The 20,930-nt window shown below is 44.3% G+C and overlaps 1 protein-coding gene across 3 annotated transcripts in view; it reads right to left on the reverse strand.

Moving 5' to 3' along the window:
* The window catches only part of WASHC5 (WASH complex subunit 5), a 73,964-nt gene that overhangs the window by 12,050 nt on the left and 40,984 nt on the right, over nucleotides 1-20,930 (reverse strand). For 2 of the 3 annotated variants that reach the window (XM_070075481.1, XM_002710540.5), the window contains 10 exons: nucleotides 20,280-20,360; nucleotides 13,532-13,633; nucleotides 12,109-12,288; nucleotides 11,174-11,298; nucleotides 8,704-8,866; nucleotides 8,217-8,319; nucleotides 8,049-8,128; nucleotides 4,174-4,277; nucleotides 2,913-3,042; nucleotides 1,484-1,580 (listed from right to left, as the gene is read on the reverse strand). In XM_070075481.1, coding sequence (XP_069931582.1) covers nucleotides 1,484-1,580; nucleotides 2,913-3,042; nucleotides 4,174-4,277; nucleotides 8,049-8,128; nucleotides 8,217-8,319; nucleotides 8,704-8,866; nucleotides 11,174-11,298; nucleotides 12,109-12,288; nucleotides 13,532-13,633; nucleotides 20,280-20,360 — 1,165 coding nt within the window. Of the gene's footprint in view, nucleotides 1-1,483; nucleotides 1,581-2,912; nucleotides 3,043-4,173; nucleotides 4,278-8,048; nucleotides 8,129-8,216; nucleotides 8,320-8,703; nucleotides 8,867-11,173; nucleotides 11,299-12,108; nucleotides 12,289-13,531; nucleotides 13,634-17,756; nucleotides 19,219-20,279; nucleotides 20,361-20,930 lie in introns of those variants that run through there. The other variant, XM_051844797.2, reaches the window with a different exon arrangement.

Raw genomic sequence — 20,930 nt, forward strand, 5'->3', positions numbered from 1 at the left:
TATTTTCCTTTAGTTTGATTCCTGTATTAACCCATCAGTCTAATTCATAAAAACAAAAGATAGTCAGAGATACTTTCCTGGGCTATTTAAAGTTTCTGTTTTGTTTTGCTTACAGTTCTGGGAATTCTATGTAACAGCGACATAAGCAGTTGTATAATCAAGGTACCAGATCCTCACTATATGAATAATAAAGAGCTAGTTCTTTAGAATAACAGTGAACAGTAAATCTTAAATGAAAATAAGATTCATTGTGTAATGACAATGATAAAGAATCACATTTATAAGTAACACATGGACAACAGAGAACGAATACAATCTCTGTCTTGAGAACCTTGAGTTGTGGGATGGCCTTTCACACTGATTTGATCCCCACACAGAAGGGAGTTAGCACCTGGTGAGCATTCACTCTGTGTGGAGCACTGTAAGGTGATGGAAGTCACCAAGGCTCACAGTGGTGAAGCCGGAATCCAAACACAGACGTGTTCCCTCTTCCCCAGTGGTAAGGATGCACGGTGGGCACCACACTCTGCACCCTGGGGCAGGAACAGGTACTGCCATGGGAGCGACGTCTGGGACCAATGAGTACTTTTGAATCAGAGAATGAAAACATCAGAGAGATTCTATATTTTTATCTGAAGAAAGCTTATAAAATAGGGAGGGAAATACTTTAAGGAAGAAAAGTACTTTAGAATCTCTGGTTAAGAAATAACATGATTACATTTGCAGAAATATTCTTTTAATGCATTTAAAATTAATTAAAATCTACAACGAATTCTAAAACTTTCTACTTAGTTGGATACAATTATGCAGACAGAGGAAGTAGCTGAGATTAAATAAAAATGCTCAAAATAAACTGACCAATGACAAAAAAAACAAACAAACAAAAAAAAAAACAAAAAAAACAAGGGTTATATTCCTTGAAAGGACAAATAAATTGAAAACCTTTGGTATGTAGTGTTTGTATTTTGACATGTACTCACCTATATATTAAAATAGCAGATATTCCTGTATTAGCCTATTTCTATGACTATGCTGTATTCTTCATATCACAGTACACATTTGACGCTTGTTGAATAGAATCCTACCCCAAAATGTTTCCTTCACAACATAATCAACTGCTCAAACATTAAAGAAGGGAGGCAAAGCAAGGGTCCCGCAGATTCTGCACACTGGGTAATTAATCCTTGGACAAGTGGACGTGGTCGATTTTAAACTGGTGTCTACTACATTTCATAAAGGGGCATTGGGCGTCAGGTTTCAGACACAAAGACATGGACTTCATAAATATGCATTTAACTAAGAACCCATCTCCTATTCATATTCTGTACCAACAACTATGTATTATGGGAGGGGGAAGCCATTGTAATCCACAAGCTGTACTTTGGAAATTAATATTCATTAAATAAAAGTTAAAAAAAAAAGAACTATGTATTAGATGCTGTTCTACTGTTATTTATTGCAGAAGGTAAACGTCATACAGTACCTAGATTTTTGCTGTACTGAAGTTTTGGCAACTGAGCGATCAGAAATAGAAAGTTGACAACTGGGAAATAGGGCAAGCGCTTTGTTGTTATGTATATCTGCAAAGAGAAAGCAGAGAAATGGATGGTTTCTTTACATTACACAGTAATAGAGGCACACATTCAAATGAAAAGCTTCAATTTGTTCAGACTACTTACAACTTGCAGGGTTCCACTAATTTGCTGCCTTTAGAGTTTTATTTAACGTCCCTCGTCTGACCCAAACCTGACAAACACCTGCAGTGAGCTGAATCACACACCCAGGGTATCATTATCGGCCCCTCCACGGAGAACAATTTTGCTTAAAATCAGCAGTGATTTTTCCTCAATCCCATTCATGTCATTAATACATGACATGGGGGAGTGATGAAGAGTCGGAGTTGGAGCAAAATAAAGACCGAGGCAGAGCTGGAGGGAGGAAGAAGATGAGAGAGGAAAGGCAAAGACGCACGGAGCAGGAGCGGCAGCGCCCACGTGGAAAGGAGGAATCCTCCTTCGTCATCTGGTTTCCCCTGTGCACTGCCACTGAGCAGTCCCCCACCCAGGTACCCTGCGGGAAGTGCAGAAGGGGCCTTCACGGCCATGGCAGACCCCTCGAGGAGACAGGCCAGGGGGCCTGGCCCCCACTCCCGAGCATGGAGCCTCGGGGGAGTCGTTTACCTCCCTGAGTCTCTGGTTCCTCACCTAAAAAGTGCTGATTTCAGAGTTGTAAGATTAAGTGAGATAATCCAAGGTTAGGGGGGTAATCCATGCTTGATATGTAGAGAATATTCAACAGATGTTGGCTCCCATTTGACTTCATAGTCTACCTAAAACCCTAGGGATAATATGCATTTCAGAGTTTCAAACCTTACAGATTCTAGAAAGGTAATCTAGGGTAGGAGTAACACTTGGCAATCAAGGTCATCAGTATTTCTGTATCAAAACATAAGAATAGCTGCACTAAGTAGGACAAATAATGAGTACAAACAGTCTTATGCCAATTCAGGAGAGATTCTGCCACCAAATGAGATCTGGCACCAATTTATGGAAAACCGCTCAGGCGATGACTGTCAGTCACAAGAGGACACTTGCCTGGCTAAAACAGCTCCCAGCTCCCATGCAGCTGCATCCCAGACACCAAACCCCAGACACACCCAGACTACTCTGGCAGCCATACAGCACTTCCCACTTCCGTAGAAGCCTTCATTGACTCTTGGTCCTCACAGTCCCAAGCCCAGCAGAGAAGGCGTGATCAAGGCTCCGTAAGGGCAGGGCACTGGAAGGAACGCAGGCATTGGTGTGTGGACCCAGGTTCTCCTGGTAACTGTGGCACCGTGATCTGTCTCCTGGGCCAGACTGCCTCCTGCCGGACACTGCGGCCCACTACGCCACGCTATGTGGCTCGCTCACCTTATTCAGTGGGTTGTGAATGCCAGCTGCCTCCAGATAGGCGGTGATTTCATAGAGGAGCGTGTTATCTTCTTTGGGGTACGGAAGCGAGGGGTCCTGATAATGGGCTTCGATGTCCGCCAGGAGCGCCCTAAGTGCAGGAAGAAAGCAGTGCTGAACACCAGCAGTGAACTGGATCTACACAACAGCTAACGCTGAGCAGTGAGGCGATCTTCCCGGGCCTCGGGCTCCCATCCACCAAATGAGGAATCGATCCGTCTAGTGGAAAAAACGACCTGGACATACTTTATCTTTTGGAGTCAAACTTAATCAAGTACTCTCATAATTCAAATCTTCAAGAACTGACTAGAGGCTGAGCTGCGGCGTAGCGGTTAAAGCTGCTGCTTGCAGTGCCAGCATCCCAGGTGGGCACCGGTTCGAGTCCTGGCTTCTCTTCCAATCCAGCTCTCGGCTATGGCCTGGGAAAGCAGTGGAAGATGGCCCAAGTCCTTGGGCCTCTGCACCTCCATGGAAGACCCGGAGGAATCTCCTTTCTTTGGACTGGTGCAATTCTGGCTGTGGCAGTCATCTGGGGAGTGAACCATCAGATGGAAGACCCACCCCCCCCGCCTCTGCCTCTCTGTAACTCTGACTTTCAAATAAATAAAATAAATCTTTAAAAAAAATTGACTAAACTGTTTTCAAAACCCACTTTGTCAAAGCACTGGCTTCACTACCTCTTAGGAACACGATTATTTATCTTCTGTAGGAGGTTCAAATGCGGGCAGGCTGCTGGTGAGGCGGAGAGCCAAGTGCACTTCAGGATGGGTACCCAATAGCACTACGGTCATCAACGCTCACTCTCAGCTGCCCCCTGGATGACCAGTGCTCAGAAGTGGACAGAACCTAGGAAGCTGGATGTGGATTTGAGATCATTTCCAAACCCATCTGAGTACCTAGCACAGTGGTGCGTGTTACGTGATCAATGTATGTTGGCTGAACAAAAGGATCCATGGTGGGGGCAGGGGGCGGGGAAGGAGAGAGAGGAAGGAAGAGGGACGACTGACGGGAGGAGAGGGCAGAGAGGGGCCGGGAGAGGACAAGGGATACTCTGCGGAAAGAGGCTTCTGATGCCAGATCTGACACCCACGGAGAGGAGGCCTGGGACGTTCAAGGACCTCTCACCCCAGAAGAACTGGAGAGCGAGGAACTGAAGGAACCAGGACACCTGGGAGCCGAGCCATCCAAGCCCACGGACGGCTGCTTCCAGGCCGCCACTTACTTATTGAGGTTCTCCAGAGCCGCTGCCAGATGCTTGGAGTCAAACCGACAGGAGTAATGGAGTTCATTGGCGATCTGCTGCCGCAGAATCTGCATCTGCCCGACCTGGGAAGAAGAACGAACGAGAGGCAGCACACAAAAGCGTTTCCAACGGACAGATGGTGGCAGGCAAACAAAAGACGGCAATTTTCCACCAGCAGGATGCCAACATCTACAGAAAAATGGAAGGATTTCCTGGAGTGGCTGCACAGCGAAGACCAGCACCTCGCCTGATGGGACGCAGAAGACGCTTCAAGCAATGTCTGGATAGTTCCTGTACGCTTCTCAGAGGGGCTCCGAAGTACAATATTTACCAGGTGATCCACTAGTGTTCAGTTGTTCATGGCTCAGAGGGGCGACTTTATCAAAGCTGTAGCTTTTCTCTCGTGGGGAATAAGCACTCCACGTTTAATAGCTGTTATGAGAAGCCCATCTTTCTTTTAGGCGTTCTACACTGAACTTTCTCAAGTCACTAGCATTCTCAGATTTGGGGACCATAAATCTGTCCATGTCATTCAGGACTACAGATCATTAATTATCTGGACTACAAACTAGTTTACAGAACATCTTCCAAGAAGACCCCTGTTACAATGAAAATCCCCTAGCCCTCTGGCTTTTTAAGATATTTTATTCTATTTTCATTAATTAATTCGAGAGACAAGAGACAGAGCAACAAAGAACTCCCATCCAGTGGTTCATTCCCCAAATATCCATAATATCAGGACGAGGCTGGGGTCAATCTGGGGCCCTGGAACTCAAGCCAGGCCTCCCATGTGGAAAGCAGGGCCCTAATTACTTGGGACATCACCACTGCCTCCTGTGGTGCGCATTACTGGGATGCTGGGACCAGGAGCCAGGGCTGGGTACTGGAGCTAGGCTTTCTCATACGGGACACATTTGTGTTAACACCAGGCTCAATGCCAGTCTTGAACCTTTCTGTGTGCCTTGGATGCTCCTTTGGGTATCTAGTGAAGCGTACAGACACCACCTCAGGACAATGCTTTTACACACACCTAAAAATGGGAGCCAACAGTGATGAAATGAAATTATCCGTTACAATAGAAATTGTGCGAGAGTTATGCTGACACAGCAAACCGTGGTAATTTCATAGTGAGGAACAGAAATGATAATGATTACTGGGTAATAGGAATGATTTTTGGGTGAGGCTCGAAAGAGTTCAGATTGCTCCTATAAACTTGTTGACACCACACGATCAATGGTACATTCGTGCCAATAAACTTCTTCTATTGGTTTTGAGTTTATTTATTTGAAAGAGAGAGATAGAGACAGATTTATTTTCCATCTGTTGGTTCATTCCTCAAATGCTTCTCACGGCCAAGGCTGGGCCAGCCTGAAACCAGGAGCAAGAGCTCCCTCTGGGTCTCCCAAACGGGCTACAAGACGTAAGTACTTGAGACATCACCTACTGCCTCTCAGGGTGCATGTTTGCAGGAATCTGGGCTGGAGGTGAACGTGGGATCCCAGATATTCAGACACAGAATGGGGGCATCTGGAGTGGCAGCTTAACCTGTTGCACAACACCCACAGATGTGCCACTAAATTTCTTTTTTCCCATTCAAGGCAAGGTATCCCTAAAAGACTGGCAAGGGGGGAGTGGGGAAGGGGAAGACTGTATTGTAATGCCAGCAGCAGTACAGTGGAAGTGAACATTTCTTCTCGGATTTGTTGGGGCACAGGAAAGAAAACGCAGTGGCCTTTTCTAAGAGAAGTCATGTGGATAAACTGAGCTCGTGAGAGTTCAAAGTAGGAAACGACCTCAGATGGGTGACTTTCAACCACTATTCCTACAAGGCTACTTTTCAATCACTAACACTATTTATTAATAAGAAATCTTTGAATTTACAGGAAAGTATTGTTTAAAACTTGAATAGGACCAAGCCAAGAAAATTGCAGGCTCTCTCAAGTCACTAAAAGTGTCTCTCACAGCTCATATTTGCCTCATTTATTTCCTTGCTTAATGCTCTACGTCTAGGATACACCAGGTCAAGGAATCTCATGGGGCCAGTGCCATGGTGCACCGGGGTAAGTCATCGCCTGTGACACTGGCATCCCAGATTGGAGCACTGGTTTGAGCCCCAGCTATTCCACTTCCAACACAGCTCCCTGCTAATGTGTCTGGGAAGGCAGAAGAATATGGCCCAAGTACTTGGGCCCCTGCCACCAAGGTGGGAGACCCAGATGGGAACTCTGGGCTACTTGGCATCCACTTGGCCCAGTCTTGGTCATTGAGGCCATTTGGGAAGAAGCAGAGGATGGTAGATCTCTCTCTCTCTCTAACTGCCTTTCAAATAAATAAATCTTTAAAAACAATTCTCATGAAAACATCAGTTAAGAATGTAAACAGAAATAAAGTCAATTTTGGGCCAGTGTTGTGGCATAATGGGTTAAGCTGCCGCTGCTCCACTCCTGATCCAGCTCCCTGCTAATGTGCCTAGGAAAACAGTGGAGGCTGGCCCAAGTCCTAGGATCCCTGCACCCACCTGGGGGACCCAGAGGAAGCTCCTGGCTCCTGGCTTTGGGCTGACCCAGCTCCGGCTGTTGTGGCCATCTGGGGATTGAAGCAGCAGATGGAGGATCTCTATCTCTACCTAACTCCACCTTTTAAATAAATAAAATAAAACTTAAGAAACAGAAAAGGAATAAAGCCACTTTAATAGAAATGGTTCGTAGTGCATACTGAGTCTCACTTAGTGCCTATTTTTTTACTTTTGTCTCACTTCAAGCTTGGATAAGCTACCAGGAGGCCAAGCAGCCTGGAAAGGTTGGTAAACTTATGTCACCTCTGAGTGCCTTGGTAGAGATACCTGCTCACCACCTGCACTCCAAGACTTTTCTAGAGCTGCACTGCCCAGGACAGCAGCCGCTAGCCACATAGGGCGATTTAATTGCAGGCGGCAGCTTTTACTTGCTACGCCACAGTGCCAGCCCTTGCCTTTGCCTTTCTAATCAATATTAAACAACAAAGCCTACTGAGCATACGTGAATTTTTGAGACATCAACAGCACTGTTTCAGTATATAACTGGAAACAAGAGAATAGAATGTTTCCAAATTCCCTTAGCATTCTAGACTTTCCCATGTTATGAGCACTTTTGACCACGAACCAGTTTTCATGAGGAAGCCTTCTCTGTCAGTAGGCTTTCTGAAGACATAGGCACTGCCTCATTTCACTCTCCAGCAGCAGACCAGGCCTTGGACATAACAGGCTGTAGCATATCATCAGACGATGAGAGGAGGACAGAGAGAAGACACAGAGAGTCTCTGGGGTCTACTGGCACAGGGCAGAAGCAGGCAAGGTGACTGGATTAGAAAATAAACTGGATTTCCACCCAACAAGTGTACACCCTCATTTGTCTTTCCTACTCATTTCCAGAGACACAGGGCAAGGATAATTTATGCTCCAAAGAACCTAGTTTTCTAACATCAATGCAGATACAATATGGGGGAAGAGACAGATCTCCTTTCTAACAGCTCCTTGGAAATTCTGTCTAGAAATTAACAGATCCTTGCAATAAATGCACTTGGCATTACTCAGGGAAGAAAATTTCTATTTCCTTGTATAAGAGCACTTCTGGTTTTGCAAAACCTGGTTTTGTTCAGCAAAAAAAAGGAAACCAACAGGCCCATAAAAATCCTATTGAAGAATAGTCCCAGAAAGGAAGATGACTCAAGTGAATTCAGAATTGTGCTAAAGTCTAATATTGTTGTTTCCCTGACAAAAGAAAGCAGAGTAGGTTTCTTTGGGCAATGAAGTCAGAGAAGCAAATGGTAATTTGAAAAATATAGTAGCAATTATCACCCTGTCTCCCACAACGTACCTTCATTATAGCATCGAGATAAGCGGTCCAAATCTTCTGTGTTTTGGCAATGGCGGAAAGATAAATTTTATTCGAATTTGCTGAAGGGTTAAAACATAGTTTTTTATTTAGTAAATTCTGAAAGGCTACGGTGTTAACTCCACACCAGACTAGTCTCAGGACACTTACCTACAATACTTTTTAGGGGGCTGACAGCATTCATGAGGGTTTTTAAAGTATCCTGAACAGTTCTGTCTCTCAGGATAATTTTCTGAAACATACTCAGGAAATTCTAAAAACAAGAAGGCATGATCAAAGAACCAAACGCAATGAGTACAATGAATAAACACTTCTCTTGGCTATAATGCTCTGTAGACCAGAGATGGGGCCTATGTCATACAGCCTATAGATAGGACAAAAGGGGACATAGCAACTTTAGGTTGCAAAGGAGTTATTGGCTGTAATGAAGTTTTATCTTCCCAAGCTTAAACTAACAAAAACAGTCTAACTATAAACATGCTATGCTGGCCAGAGAAATTCGCTTATTTTCAATTCTTACCTACCCAACATTAGCCTAAGACAGCATGAAATCAGTGAGTTAAAATGGTGGAACCAGATCTACTCTCTTCTCTCCCCCAAGGCCGCAGGGAACAGGCAGGGGTGTCCAAAGCCTCACCTGCAGCTCTTTCACAATCATGAAGCACAGAAGCCTGTCTAACCCATTCAGACCGAAAGTGCCCAGGGTGGTCTGGATTTCTGAGAAGAGGCGGCTGCTGGTCACTTCCTGATGAGTTTTCATATCGTACCAAGTGTTCAGCTGGTCTACGTGACACGTCATTCTAGAACAAAACCGAAACAAACCCAAAGCAGCTCAGATTCCATACCCTAAAGAGATGTGGGACCCAACAGAATTTGGGACATCAAATATCTAGAGCAACAGTTACCTGATTTGTGTCTTCTTAGCTCACCCAGTATATCGTCATGGTAACCACCCAAGCGACCAGTAAGGTCAAAGACAGTGAGGCCACGTTTTCCTACCCTAAGCCACATTGTTGGTTTGCATCGTGTATTTCCACTGGGTTGGGCTGCTGGTCTGGAATCATGCTGGGAACACAGGCTGGGTTCAGCGGTTAGACTGGAGGCCTTCAGAGCCCAGCTGTCTTCCTCTGGGGCCTTTCTTTACATTTTAGACATGGTGCCCTGTGTCATTTCCATCTGGTAAGAACGAACCCTGGCATTCTATATAATCTTTTCAACTTTTTTTATCTTGAACCTGACCTTATTTTTGAATTTTTTGAAGCATTTAATCCAAATCTTTTAAAAAGATTTAACAATTTTTAATATTTTACCATCTTCATATGTTAATATGATACACATATACAAACATACTGTTTTTCTTGAAAGCAGGGACATTAATAGCCATAATGTGGGATTCAAGACAAGGATCATAAAGTAGGGAAGGAAAAATTATTATTATGTAGAGGGTATAATTCAGTGAAGACAACATTTATAATTATCTACACACCAAATAATATGGCATCAACACTTTTTAAAATATTCTCTATATTATCTTCCATATATGAAATAAAATGCGTAGAATTTGTCTTTCTATGTCTGGCTTACTTCATTCTATCTAACCTTTGAGACCAAGGTGACAAAGCCCTTTGCTCTTTTTTCCCAGTTCCTTAAACTTGCAGATGTAGTGGTCCTCTGGCACTCAGGAGTGTGACAAGAACAGCTGCCGACAATATTTATGAGCACTTATCATGTGTCAGTTACTGGGCTAAGTCCTGTCCCTGGGTTATCTCATGTTGTTCTCACAGAAGCTCTGTAAAATACAAGCCATTTGATCCTCATTTTATAGATTAGATAACAGAGGTTCAGACAGGCCGGATTCCAACGCTACACCCTTAACCACCCTTTCAATGATTCTCAAGGAAGGGCTTTGCGTCACTGGGAGAGGTGATTCAAACTACAGGTGCCCGGATTCCGCTCCTGCAGAAGCTGATTCCCTCAGCAGGTCTGGGGTGCAGGCTGGCCTCTGCATTTTCACCAGTCTCCCGGATGACACACCCCACATCCCCAAAACCACCAGGCTTCCTTAGCAGACTGAGGGTTGGGAAAGAAAAGAGCCCCAGGAACAAGGGAGGTTCAATTTGGAAGTATATAGGGCACAAGATGGGTGTCCAGAACAGCTTCTACCTTCCAAGTGTTCCCCTGCCACTCGGTGCTGGCACTGTGAATGTGTCCCTAGTGAAGCCCCGGTTCTGATGATGAAACCAGTATATGACACGGAGATTCAATCACGCTTAATAATCCTCTCTGGAAGTCATCAACAGGGCACTGGATGGGGAAGACTTCAGTGACTCAACTCATGGGTACCAAGAAAGCAGGAATGACAAAATTTGTTGGGTCACTTATCCTTTTGGCCCATGAGTCAGAGATAGCATTCTTATTACTGTTGGAAATTCAAAGAAGTTTCTACATTGGTTGTCAACTTTCATAAATTTTGAGAGATGGAATGAGCCTGAATTAGAAGGTGGTACAATGGAGCCAGGTCACAGAACATTTGATTTATACAAATTCAACTTTTTTGGCTGGGTAGGTCCCACAGCCATTCTACTCAGTGAGCATGTGTTCAGAGGTAAGCAAGAGACGTGAGACGTGAACCACAGTCGGTCTTCGTACCAACTGCTTTGTCTAGGCTAAAATGAAGAAAAAGGAGGAAAACTGGCTCAGCTGGACTTACTGAGAGGCAGCGTGCCAGCCCCTGCTCTGGTGCCCACCTAACGTATTCTCAAGGACAGTTTCAATTGCAGAAGATTCTCACCCAGTTCCTGCTGAATGCGGTGTAAGCATGACTGGTAGGCAGGCTGTGGTTTTGAACCAGAATGGCACAGGGCTTAGGAGCGAGCTCGGGGGCAGAGGGCCTGCCAGGTATTCTGGGTCCACCATTTAGTAACAGTGTGATCTTGGGCAAGTGACTAAGCTTTTCCGGGCCTCGATTACTTCCGCTGTTAAGTGGGGGTCATGGCAGGGCTGTCTCATGAGTAAACGCCTGGAAGTGAGCAATATGTTAGGAAGAGTGCCCGGGTTAAGGGCATGTCCCTGGGGTGCAAGGCTTGGGACAATCTAAATACACTTACTTCGGGTCTGTGATCCGCAAGATCTCTCTGCAGAGCCGGCCGATGAACGTGACAGACTCGTCCACGGGGACGAACTTCGGTATCGGGATGTGAGTGGACTGGTACATACTTTGCCAATCTTGAATCTAAAAAGAAACCACAAAGACTTCGCATACCAGGAAAGGTAACCCAGGTGTCCTTTCTCTACCTAAGTTTACGCAGGCAGCACTACATGAAGAGTGAGAAGAATGGTCTCTGGAAGAGGAAACTTCCAGAAAGTCTCCCAGAAATGTCACACGTAACATTTTCTTATATCCAAAAACCCCAACACTTGTGACAAGTGACTAAAAGAAAGCGAGAAGAAAGCAAACAGGAACTTTAGACTTTTTGTCCCCTAAGTTGGTATCTATCAGTGTCATCTAAAAATCCACAACATCATGGGGCTGGGAGATAATTCTCTGAAAATGTCACCTGCACCATGAACCAGGTCAGATCCCGACATGAAAACTTGCGGAGTGGCGCCTTGTTAACGATCAACTAAAAAGAAACTTCTCACCTCTGGCACTAATGAATTCGGTGTTTTTGTTTTTAACCTAATTAAAGAAATAGGCAATAGGCACATGCAAAGATGCTCAACATCTTTAGCCACTAGGGAAAAGCATATCAAAACCACACAATGGGATATTATTTCATTTGTATTTTTTCTGGCCATGATATCAAATTAAAAAAAAAGATTATCAGCAAGTATTATAAAAATGCACAGATGTGGCAAAACTGAACCCTCACATACTGACAGTAGGAGTGCAAAATGGTGCCATTGTTGTAGAAGACGAGTTGGTGGCTTCTCAGTAACTATTTAAATACATTTTCTCACTGGTGTTTCTGAGGCTGGAGACAGGTACTTTAAACATGAGAAACAACAAATTTAGTCAAGAATGTTAAAATTTATTAGATACCTTTGTTCTTAAGAAGTTATTACACTCTTGCTCCACATTATAATTTATAATACGAGATACTTCTTCCTGCCAAATCTTCAGGCCATAGATGTTGACATAGTCCTGAATGTACTCAAAAGAACGGTGAAATCCATCCATGGTGGCTCCTAATTCTTTCAGCTTGGGCATCAATTCACTCGGCTGTGCCAAAGTGGAAACAGAAATCTATTATATTGGAGGAAACAGTCAACTACTCATTCTAAAACTGACTTTAAATGATACCCCAGCTAAGAGATCACAGTCATATCTTAAGACATAGTTTAAGCTTTGGAAATATCTATTTCCATTTCCCCTAGGATGGTGGCAAGTGATAGACATTCAGTGAAGAATAGATTTCATTCATTTGGGAAGGAAGCCTCATGTAAAAGAATATTAAAAAGTGAATATATTTTTTCAATGTTTTATTTATTTGAAAGTCAGAAATATAGAGAGGAAGAGGTGGAGGGGAGAGAGGGAGACAGAGACAGATACATCTTGCATCTGCTGGTTCACTCCCCAGATGGCTACAATGGCTGGGACTGGGACAGGCTGAAGCCAGAAGCTTCTTCTGGGTCTCCCAGGTGGGTGCGGTGACCCAAGTACTTGGGCCATCTTCCACTTCTTCCCCAGGCTCATTAGCAGGGAGCTGGATCAGAAGTGGAGCAGCTAGGACCCGAACCAGTACCCACATGAGATGCCAGCACTGCAGGCAGAGGGTTAACCTATGCTGGTGATGGCTCCTAAAAAGTGACTATGGATGAGTTAGTTCATATAACTTGATAAATATATCTAACCTTAGAACATATAAGATATTTTAAATTGAACTTACTAAAGTAAAATATTTACCCTATATCTAAATTTCAGATTTTTTATTCTTCTGAGAAAAATGACCACATTATTTAACAGATAAAGCAAAATTAAAAATTATAGCCTTGAAACTTCCAATCGCTTTTGGGTTTACAAATTCATCTATTAGAAGTTACTCTGAATCATAAATACCCTTTAAATTTTTAAACTTGGGGGTCAACAGGTGAAGGAGAGAATGGCTCAGATGCTTGGGCTCCTGCCACCCACGTGGGAGATCCAGATGTTCCAGGTTAGGACTGGTTTCAGCTTGGCCCAGTCCTAGCCACTGCAACTATCTGGGGAGTGAACCAGCGAATGGAAGATCTTTCTGTGTCTGTGTTTCTCCCCCCCTCTAACTCTGCCTTTCAAATAAATTCAAAGAAAAAAGCATTTTCTTATATGAATGGATTATAACATAGGCTCAAAAAGCATATCAGTTGTTTGTATTGAAAAGTCACATAGGAAGAAAGGCCTTGTTCATAAAGAGTTAAAAATGATGTTCTAGTCCACACTGTAAGCTGAGTAGACAAAGGGACAGACCTACTTGGTCATTTCTTACCTTGGCCCGAGGGTTGAATATCAGTCCCTTATGAAGGGCAAAGGCAACACGTTTAACCAGCTCTTTCCTTATTCCATCTTCCAGCAACTGCTTCGGATCCACCTAGGTGCAAATCACAAATATACAACATTAGTTTAGGAAAAAGCCAGTCCTGAAGAAACCTGGAGGAAAGATGATTTTCTGAGTCCACACTGGAGCGCTTTTCTACCTCTTTGCTCAATGATTTGGGTATTTTTCCTTTCCTGATCTTATTTGATCTTGTACGTACGGCTTAGACTGAATTACTCAATCTTTCATGTCTTTAAGACTCTGCGTGCTGATAACTTTACAACACAATATTTCAAAGATGGTGAGCATGGGAAGTTTTATTTTGATAAAAAGAAAGTTCATATTTTATCATTTTATCTGAACGAAACAGAAAGTGCCTTTCTTATCAGGAGGAAAAGGTGGTGGAATGAAGGGCTTGTATTTGAATTTAGATGCATTTTTTTCTTCTGGATGTTATCTCAGGGCATTCATACACGAATGAGCAAAGTCAAGTTCTGGATTGGATCACTCTGTAAATCAAATTATTCTCTTTGTTTCCAGTGTGTTTGAAATGCTGTTTGTAATTAGGGAGACACAATTGGAAGGAAAATCTGCTGTTGAACTCTTTTTTTTTTGTTAAAGAGTTATTTATTTGAAATACAGAGTTACAGAGAGAGGTGGAGACAGAGAGAGAGGTCTTCCATCCACTGGTTCCCTCCTCAATTTGCCACAACTGCCAGAGCTGCGCCGATCTGAAGCCAAGAGCTTCTTCCGGGTCTCCCAGTTGGGTGCAGGGGCCCAAGGACTTGGGCCATCTTCTACTGCTTTCCCAGGCCACAGCAGAGAGCTGGACCAGAAGAGGAGCAGCCGGGACTAGAACCAGCACCCATATGGGATGGCGGCACTTCAGGCCAGGGCTTTAACCCTCTGTGCCACAGCGCAGGCCCCTGCTGTTGAACTTTCTAAGTTTACTCTGCTACCTTTCCTGTAATTAGGAAGCTTTCATTATTCCCTTAAAGTCTCCTATCAGATCCATAAACCATCGGATGGTTTCACCACACTCCCTCTGAATTCCCTGACACTTGTTTATTTTTAATTTATAAAGACTCATTATTTTATGTGTTATGGAGATAATTGATGGATTCCATCTGCTTTAATTATATTTAAGCTTTGATTATATTTAAGACAGCCAAAATGGAAGATGCTGAAAATACAAAAGCCAGAGAAACATGCTGAACTACATGCAGACTGCGTAAAGAGCAAACCCGAGACTGCAGGAGGCTCAAGGTCAAAGGCTCTGGGTTCTATCTCAGATGAATGTAAACAAAGAATGGGATGGAAGAAACCTGTTCATTAAAAAAGACTTAAAAGACATAAGTTTTTTTAAAAATTTTTTATTTAATTAATTTATTCATTTGACAGAGTTAGTGAGAGAGAGAGAGACAGAGAGAAAGGTCTTCCTTCTGTTGGTTCACCCCACAAATGGTCGCTACAGCTGGCACTACACTGATCAGAAGCCAGGAGCCAGGTGCTACCTCCTGGTCCCCCACGCGCGTACAGGGCCCAAGCACTTGGGCCATCCTCCACTGCCTTCCCGGGCCACAGCAGAGACCTCAACTGGAACAGGAGCAGCCGGGACTAGAACTGGTGCCCATATGGGATGCTGGCACCACATGTGGAGGATTAACCAAGTGAGCCACGGTGCCGGCCTCAAGACATAAGTTTTTTTATGTGCAGATCTCAACCAGAGTTTCTAGAAATTACCCTTGGAAAGTAAAATATAGAGGGGCTGGCACTTGAGGGCATCGGGGACTGACTAAGTCATATATCTTCATTTAAGTGGTATTAGAATGAGTGGTATTTACCTTATAAAACCCATGAAGCTATAATTGTTTCTGTACATTTCAATATCTGCTGTATATTATAATGAAAATGCAACTATAAATAAATGTAATCAATGAGAGCAAAATCAAATAAGTAACATGAAGCTTGCAAAGAAAAATTCTTTGTAAGAAAAGATTTAGGGCCAGCGCCGTGGCTCAATAGGCTAATCCTCCGCCTTGCGGCACAGGCACACCGGGTTCTAGTCCCGGTTGGGACGCAGGATTCTGTCCCGGTTGCCCCTCTTCCAGGCCAGCTCTCTGCTGTGGCCAGGGAGTGCAGTGGAGGATGGTCCAAGTGCTTGGGCCCTGCACCCCAGGGGAGACCAGGATAAGTACCTGGCTCCTGCCATCGGATCAGCGCGGTGTGCCGGTCGCAGCGGCCATTGGAGGGTGAACCAACGGCAAAGGAAGACCTTTCTCTCTGTCTCTCTCTCACTGTCCACTCTGTCAAAAAAAGAAAAGATTTATAGGGCCAGTGCTGTGGAGTGTAGGCTAAACCTCCCCCTTTAGTGCCAGCATCTCATATGGGCGCCGGTTCAAGTCCTGGCTGCTCCTCCTCCCATCTAGCTCTCTGCTGATGGCCTGGGAAAGCAGTGTAAGATGGCTGGGCCCCAGCAAATACATGGGGACCCAGAAGCAACTCCTTGTATCAGATCAGATCAGCTCAGCTCTGGCCCTTGTGGCTACTTGGGAAGTGAATCAGTGGATGGAAGACCTCTCTGTCTCTCCCTCTCTCTGTAACTCTACCTCTCAAAGAAAGAAATAAAATCTTAAAAAAAAAAAAAAAGAACAGATTTATAGGGCTGGCATGTTTTTGAGCCATGAGAGCAGCCATGAACATGAGCTGCAGTGAAAGAAGGGGATATGTTAAATATAAAATAAAAGAAGGCCACATAGAGGGCTGGCATTGTGGTGCAGGGAGTTAGACTGCCACTTGCAAGGCTGGCATCCCGTATCGGAGTGCCTGGGATTTAAGTCCCACCTCAGCTTCTGATCCAAGTCCTGCTAATGTGCACCCTGGGAGACAGCAGGGTCAAGTATCCTGGGTCTCTGTCACCCAGGTGGGTTGACTGGCTCAACCAAGGTGAAGTTCCTGGTTCCTGGCTTTACCCTGGCCTAAGCATGCTGTCGTGGGTATTTGGGAAATGAAACAACAGATTGAAGATTCTCTCTCTGTCCTCCCGCTCACTTCCTTTCTCTATAACTCTGCTTCTCAAATACATTAAAAAAAAAAAAACAAAACAAAACAAAAAAAAACAAAAACAAAAACACAAACAAAAAACAGGTTTTGGGGCTGGCGCTGTGGGTAGTGGGTAAAGCCGCCACCTCCAGTGCCGGCATCCCATGTGGATGCCGGTTTGAGCCCCGGATGCTCCACATCTGATCCAGCTCTCTGCTATGGCCTGAGAAAGCAGAAGATGGTCCGAGTCCTTGGGTCCCTGCACCCACATGGGGGATCCAGAAGAAGCTCCTGGCTTCGGATTGGCACAGCTCCGACCACTGCAGCCAACTGGGGAGTAAACCAGTGGATGGAAGACTTCTCTCTCTCTCTGCCTCTCTTTCTCTCCCTGTGTAACTCTTTCAAATAAATAAATATTAAAAAAAAAAAAAAAGAACAGGTTTTGTGGAAAAGTTCAATGCTTTTGTGGATCTAAAGGTTTCAGGTGGCTCTTTCAGTGCTTCTTGGGTTGTCACTAATCTATGGAAACATTCACAGTGAGAAGGCCACATTCACACAGCACCTTCCTCACACTCCCAGTCCCTCCCTGAAGCTGACAACAACTAACAGTTCTCCCATGTGTCCTCCTGACTTTCCTCTACTCATCCATGCCTAGATTTGTCCTTAAACACACATTTAACTTCAAAAACCTAAATGACAACATTATATATATATAATCATAATATAAAATGATATGTCTTTAATATCACAATACATGTTATTCTTTTTTTAAGATTTTTTTACTTGAAAGTCAGAGTTAGAGAGAGAAAGAAAGAGGTCTTCATTCACTAGTTCATTCCCCAATTGGCTGCAATGGCCAGAGCTGCACCGATCTGAAGCCAGGTGCCAGGAGCTTCTTCAGGTCTCCCACACGGTTACAGGGGCCCAAAGACTTGAGCCATCCTCCACTGCTTTCCCAGGCCATAGCAGAGAGCTGGATCGGAAGTGGAGCAGCCGGGACTTGAACCAGTGGCTTTACCCGCTATGCCACAGCGCCAGCCCCTATCCCATCTTTTCTATTCTGGTGACCTGGCAGTGCCAGGGCTTCTCATCTCAGATTACTTAATGAGAAATTAAATTCACATCAGACTTCAAGCATGGTGAGCGGATTTATTAGTATTCTAGGGGCTAGAATGGTATTTCCTTTATCATACTTCCAGAAAACACATGCCAAAGTTTCATTTCTATTTAGATTAATGTCCTCTATTTCCTAGGATTTTAGTAATACAAGAGTTAATCAGGCAATTTAATACCTACACATTTACTAAAAACTTATAAATGTTCATAAAAGTACAATGCCCTATATATACAGGCACATCACTAGCCATCACAGGGCTCTAAACTGAAATAGTAAATGAGATATTTTATACCCTTTGGGATGACAAAAATTAAAAACTAGATAATACAAAGCATGGACAAAGGTTTGAGTGAGCACATAAGAAACAGTGATTCAGAAGGCAATGTGGCATACTACGAGGAACAGGCCCTTAGCTCCAACAGCCTACTCTGGGGCAGGGGTGTGTTTAGAGATGCTCCTCATGACGTTGGCTGGGTTAATGGGGAGCATAGTGTCTGTCCCTGGAGTAGCTAGTGAAAAATGTAATTCTGTGCAGCAATCAGAAGTAACTGTCTGACCTATAGCAACACAAATGTCAAAAGCAATAACTAGTGAGAAGAATTGGAAAAAGAACGAGACTTAGAACATTAGATTCCGATAAATCAAAAACACACACATAAAATACCACCATATGCTAAGAGTAAGCATTCTTGCATATTCAGGGGCATGCTTGTCTATGGGAGTTGGGATCCGGAAGGAAGGAAAAGTATGAGAGGAGCTTTTATGCATCAATGATGACAAAGGTCTGTGAACAGAACTGTGTGATTATCTTAGCTCTCTGCTCCTGGGGCACAAAACCAAAGTACCAAAAAGGAAGAAAGGGAGGAGGAGGGAGGAAGGGAGGGAGAGAGAGATATAGGAGAGGAGAGACAGGGAGAGAGATATAGGAGAGGAGAGAGAGAGGAAGAGAGAGAGGGAGAAAGAGAAGGAAAGAGAGAGGGAGAGAGAGGGAGGGGGAGAGAGAGAGGAAGAGAGAGAGGGAGAAAGAGAAGGAGAGAGAGAGGGAGAGGGAGGGGGAGAGAGGGGGAGAGAGGGAGGGAGGGAAGGAGGGAAGAGGGAAGGAGAGAGGGAGAGAGGGAGAGAGGGAAGGAGGGAGGGAGGGAGGGAGAGAGAGAGAGAATCGATTTTGCCCTAAGAAAATGGAAACATTTCTGGGCTGGCACTGTGATGTAACGGTTAAAGCTGCTGCCTGCGGTGCTGGCATCCCATTTAGACTCTGGTTCGAGTCCTGGCTGCTCCACTTCCAATCCAGCTCTCTGCTATGGCCTGGGAAAGCAGAAGATGGTCCATGTCCTTGGGCCCCTGCACCCAAGTGGGAGACCGGGAAGAAGCTCCTGGCTTCAGATCGGCGCAGCTCTGGCAGTTGTGGCCAATTGAGGAGGGAACCAGTGGATGGAAGTCCTCTCTCTCTCTGCCTCTCCTTTCTTTGTGTAACGCTGACCTTCAAATAAATAAATAAATCTTAAAAAAAAAAATAAAATAAAATGGAACTGTTTTGTTCTTTGCTGTGATAAAAATTTACTACAATAGATTTTTCTTAGATTTAAATAACTCTTAGGGGGCTGGTGCTGTGGCGTAGCAGGTAAACTCGCTGCCTGCAATGCCAGCATCCCATATGGTCACCAGTTCCAGTCCCGGCTGCTCCTCTTCTGATCCAGCTCTGTGCTATGGCCTGGGAAAGCAGTAGAAGATGGCCCAAGTCCTTGGGCCCCTGCACCAGCATGGAAGAATCTCCTGGCTCCTCGCTTCGGATCAGTACAGCTCTGGATGTTGCGGCCAACTGGGGAGTGAACCAGTGGATATAAGACCTCCTGTCTCTGCCTCTCCTCTCTCTGTAAGTCTTTTTTTTTTTTTTTTTTTGACAGGCAGAGTGGATAGTGAGAGAGAGAGACAGAGAGAAAGGTCTTCCTTTTGCCGTTGGTTCACCCTCCAATGGCCGCCACGGCTGGCGTGGTGCAGCCGGCGCACCATGCTGATCTGATGGCAGGAGCCAGGTGCTTCTCCTGGTCTCCCATGGGGTGCAGGGCCCAAGGACTTGGGCCATCCTCCACTGCACTCCCTGGTCACAGCAGAGAGCTGGCCTGGAAGAGGGGCAACCGGGACAGAATCCGGCGCCCCGACCCAGACTAGAATCCGGTGTGCTGGCGCTGCAAGGCGGAGGATTAGCCTAGTGAGCCACGGCACCGGCCTCTCTGTAAGTCTTTCAAGTAAATAAATAAATCTTAAAAAAAAAAAAAAAAAAAAAACAACTATTGGGTAAAACAGTTACTAGTAACACATGTTTCTCTAGAACTACAAGACAAAGGAATTCCAAGGTTATACTGCTTTTAATTGGAAATAAAGATTATTATGCTCGCTTTTCCTCTGTCAATAAGTTGGTGAAATGAAGATCAAAATCAGAATATTTAACAGCAAGATGAGAACATCACTGCCTGTTCCACACATGATAATTATCATAAAAATCTGAACTAAGGACACAGACACTAGCATTAAAAATGTTACCTTGATGATGCCAACCAAAGTCGTTTTCATCATTAAGATGCCTTCAGTAAAAATGGAAATAGCGTGAGTAAGCTTGGCGACCTTTAACAAAGAAAAAGAGGTATAATAAAGTCCTCACACAAAGACTCATCATTTCTGTGGAAAGCTAAGACGACCAGCTAATAGTCCTGTAACAGGCAAAGACAACAAAAAATGAGGTCGTAGCTTTGGATACCTATGTCCACATGCCCTGGACAGAAGTGAGGTTTTGTGGTACAGCTCAAAGACCACTATTACACATCTTGGGTATCTAAGTCAGAAGACATTCTTTAACCTTTGACAGATCATTTCCCCTTCTTTGGGATTCCGTTTCTCTTGCATCAAATAAAGACGTGGCTGGTCCCGTCTAGCTGGAAAAGACTAGCTAAAACTTTGTGGAGGGAATCTCTTTCCTTGCTTCCACCTTCTTTTCAAACCACATCAGATGTTGATGAAGCAGACAGGTGCTATCATTTTGAACATACCTAGAAATACCAAGCCTGATAATCTGAATTCCTAGTGTAGTCTTTTGAGTTGGGTAGGAGAATGGGAAATTGACACTGGGTATCACATTCTCAATTTTTCATTTGATTTTACTTTTCACATCTTTACATTTTCAGTTCAGGGAGAAAG

Source organism: Oryctolagus cuniculus, chromosome 6, assembly GCF_964237555.1.
Source record: "Oryctolagus cuniculus chromosome 6, mOryCun1.1, whole genome shotgun sequence".
NCBI lineage: Eukaryota > Metazoa > Chordata > Mammalia > Lagomorpha > Leporidae > Oryctolagus > Oryctolagus cuniculus.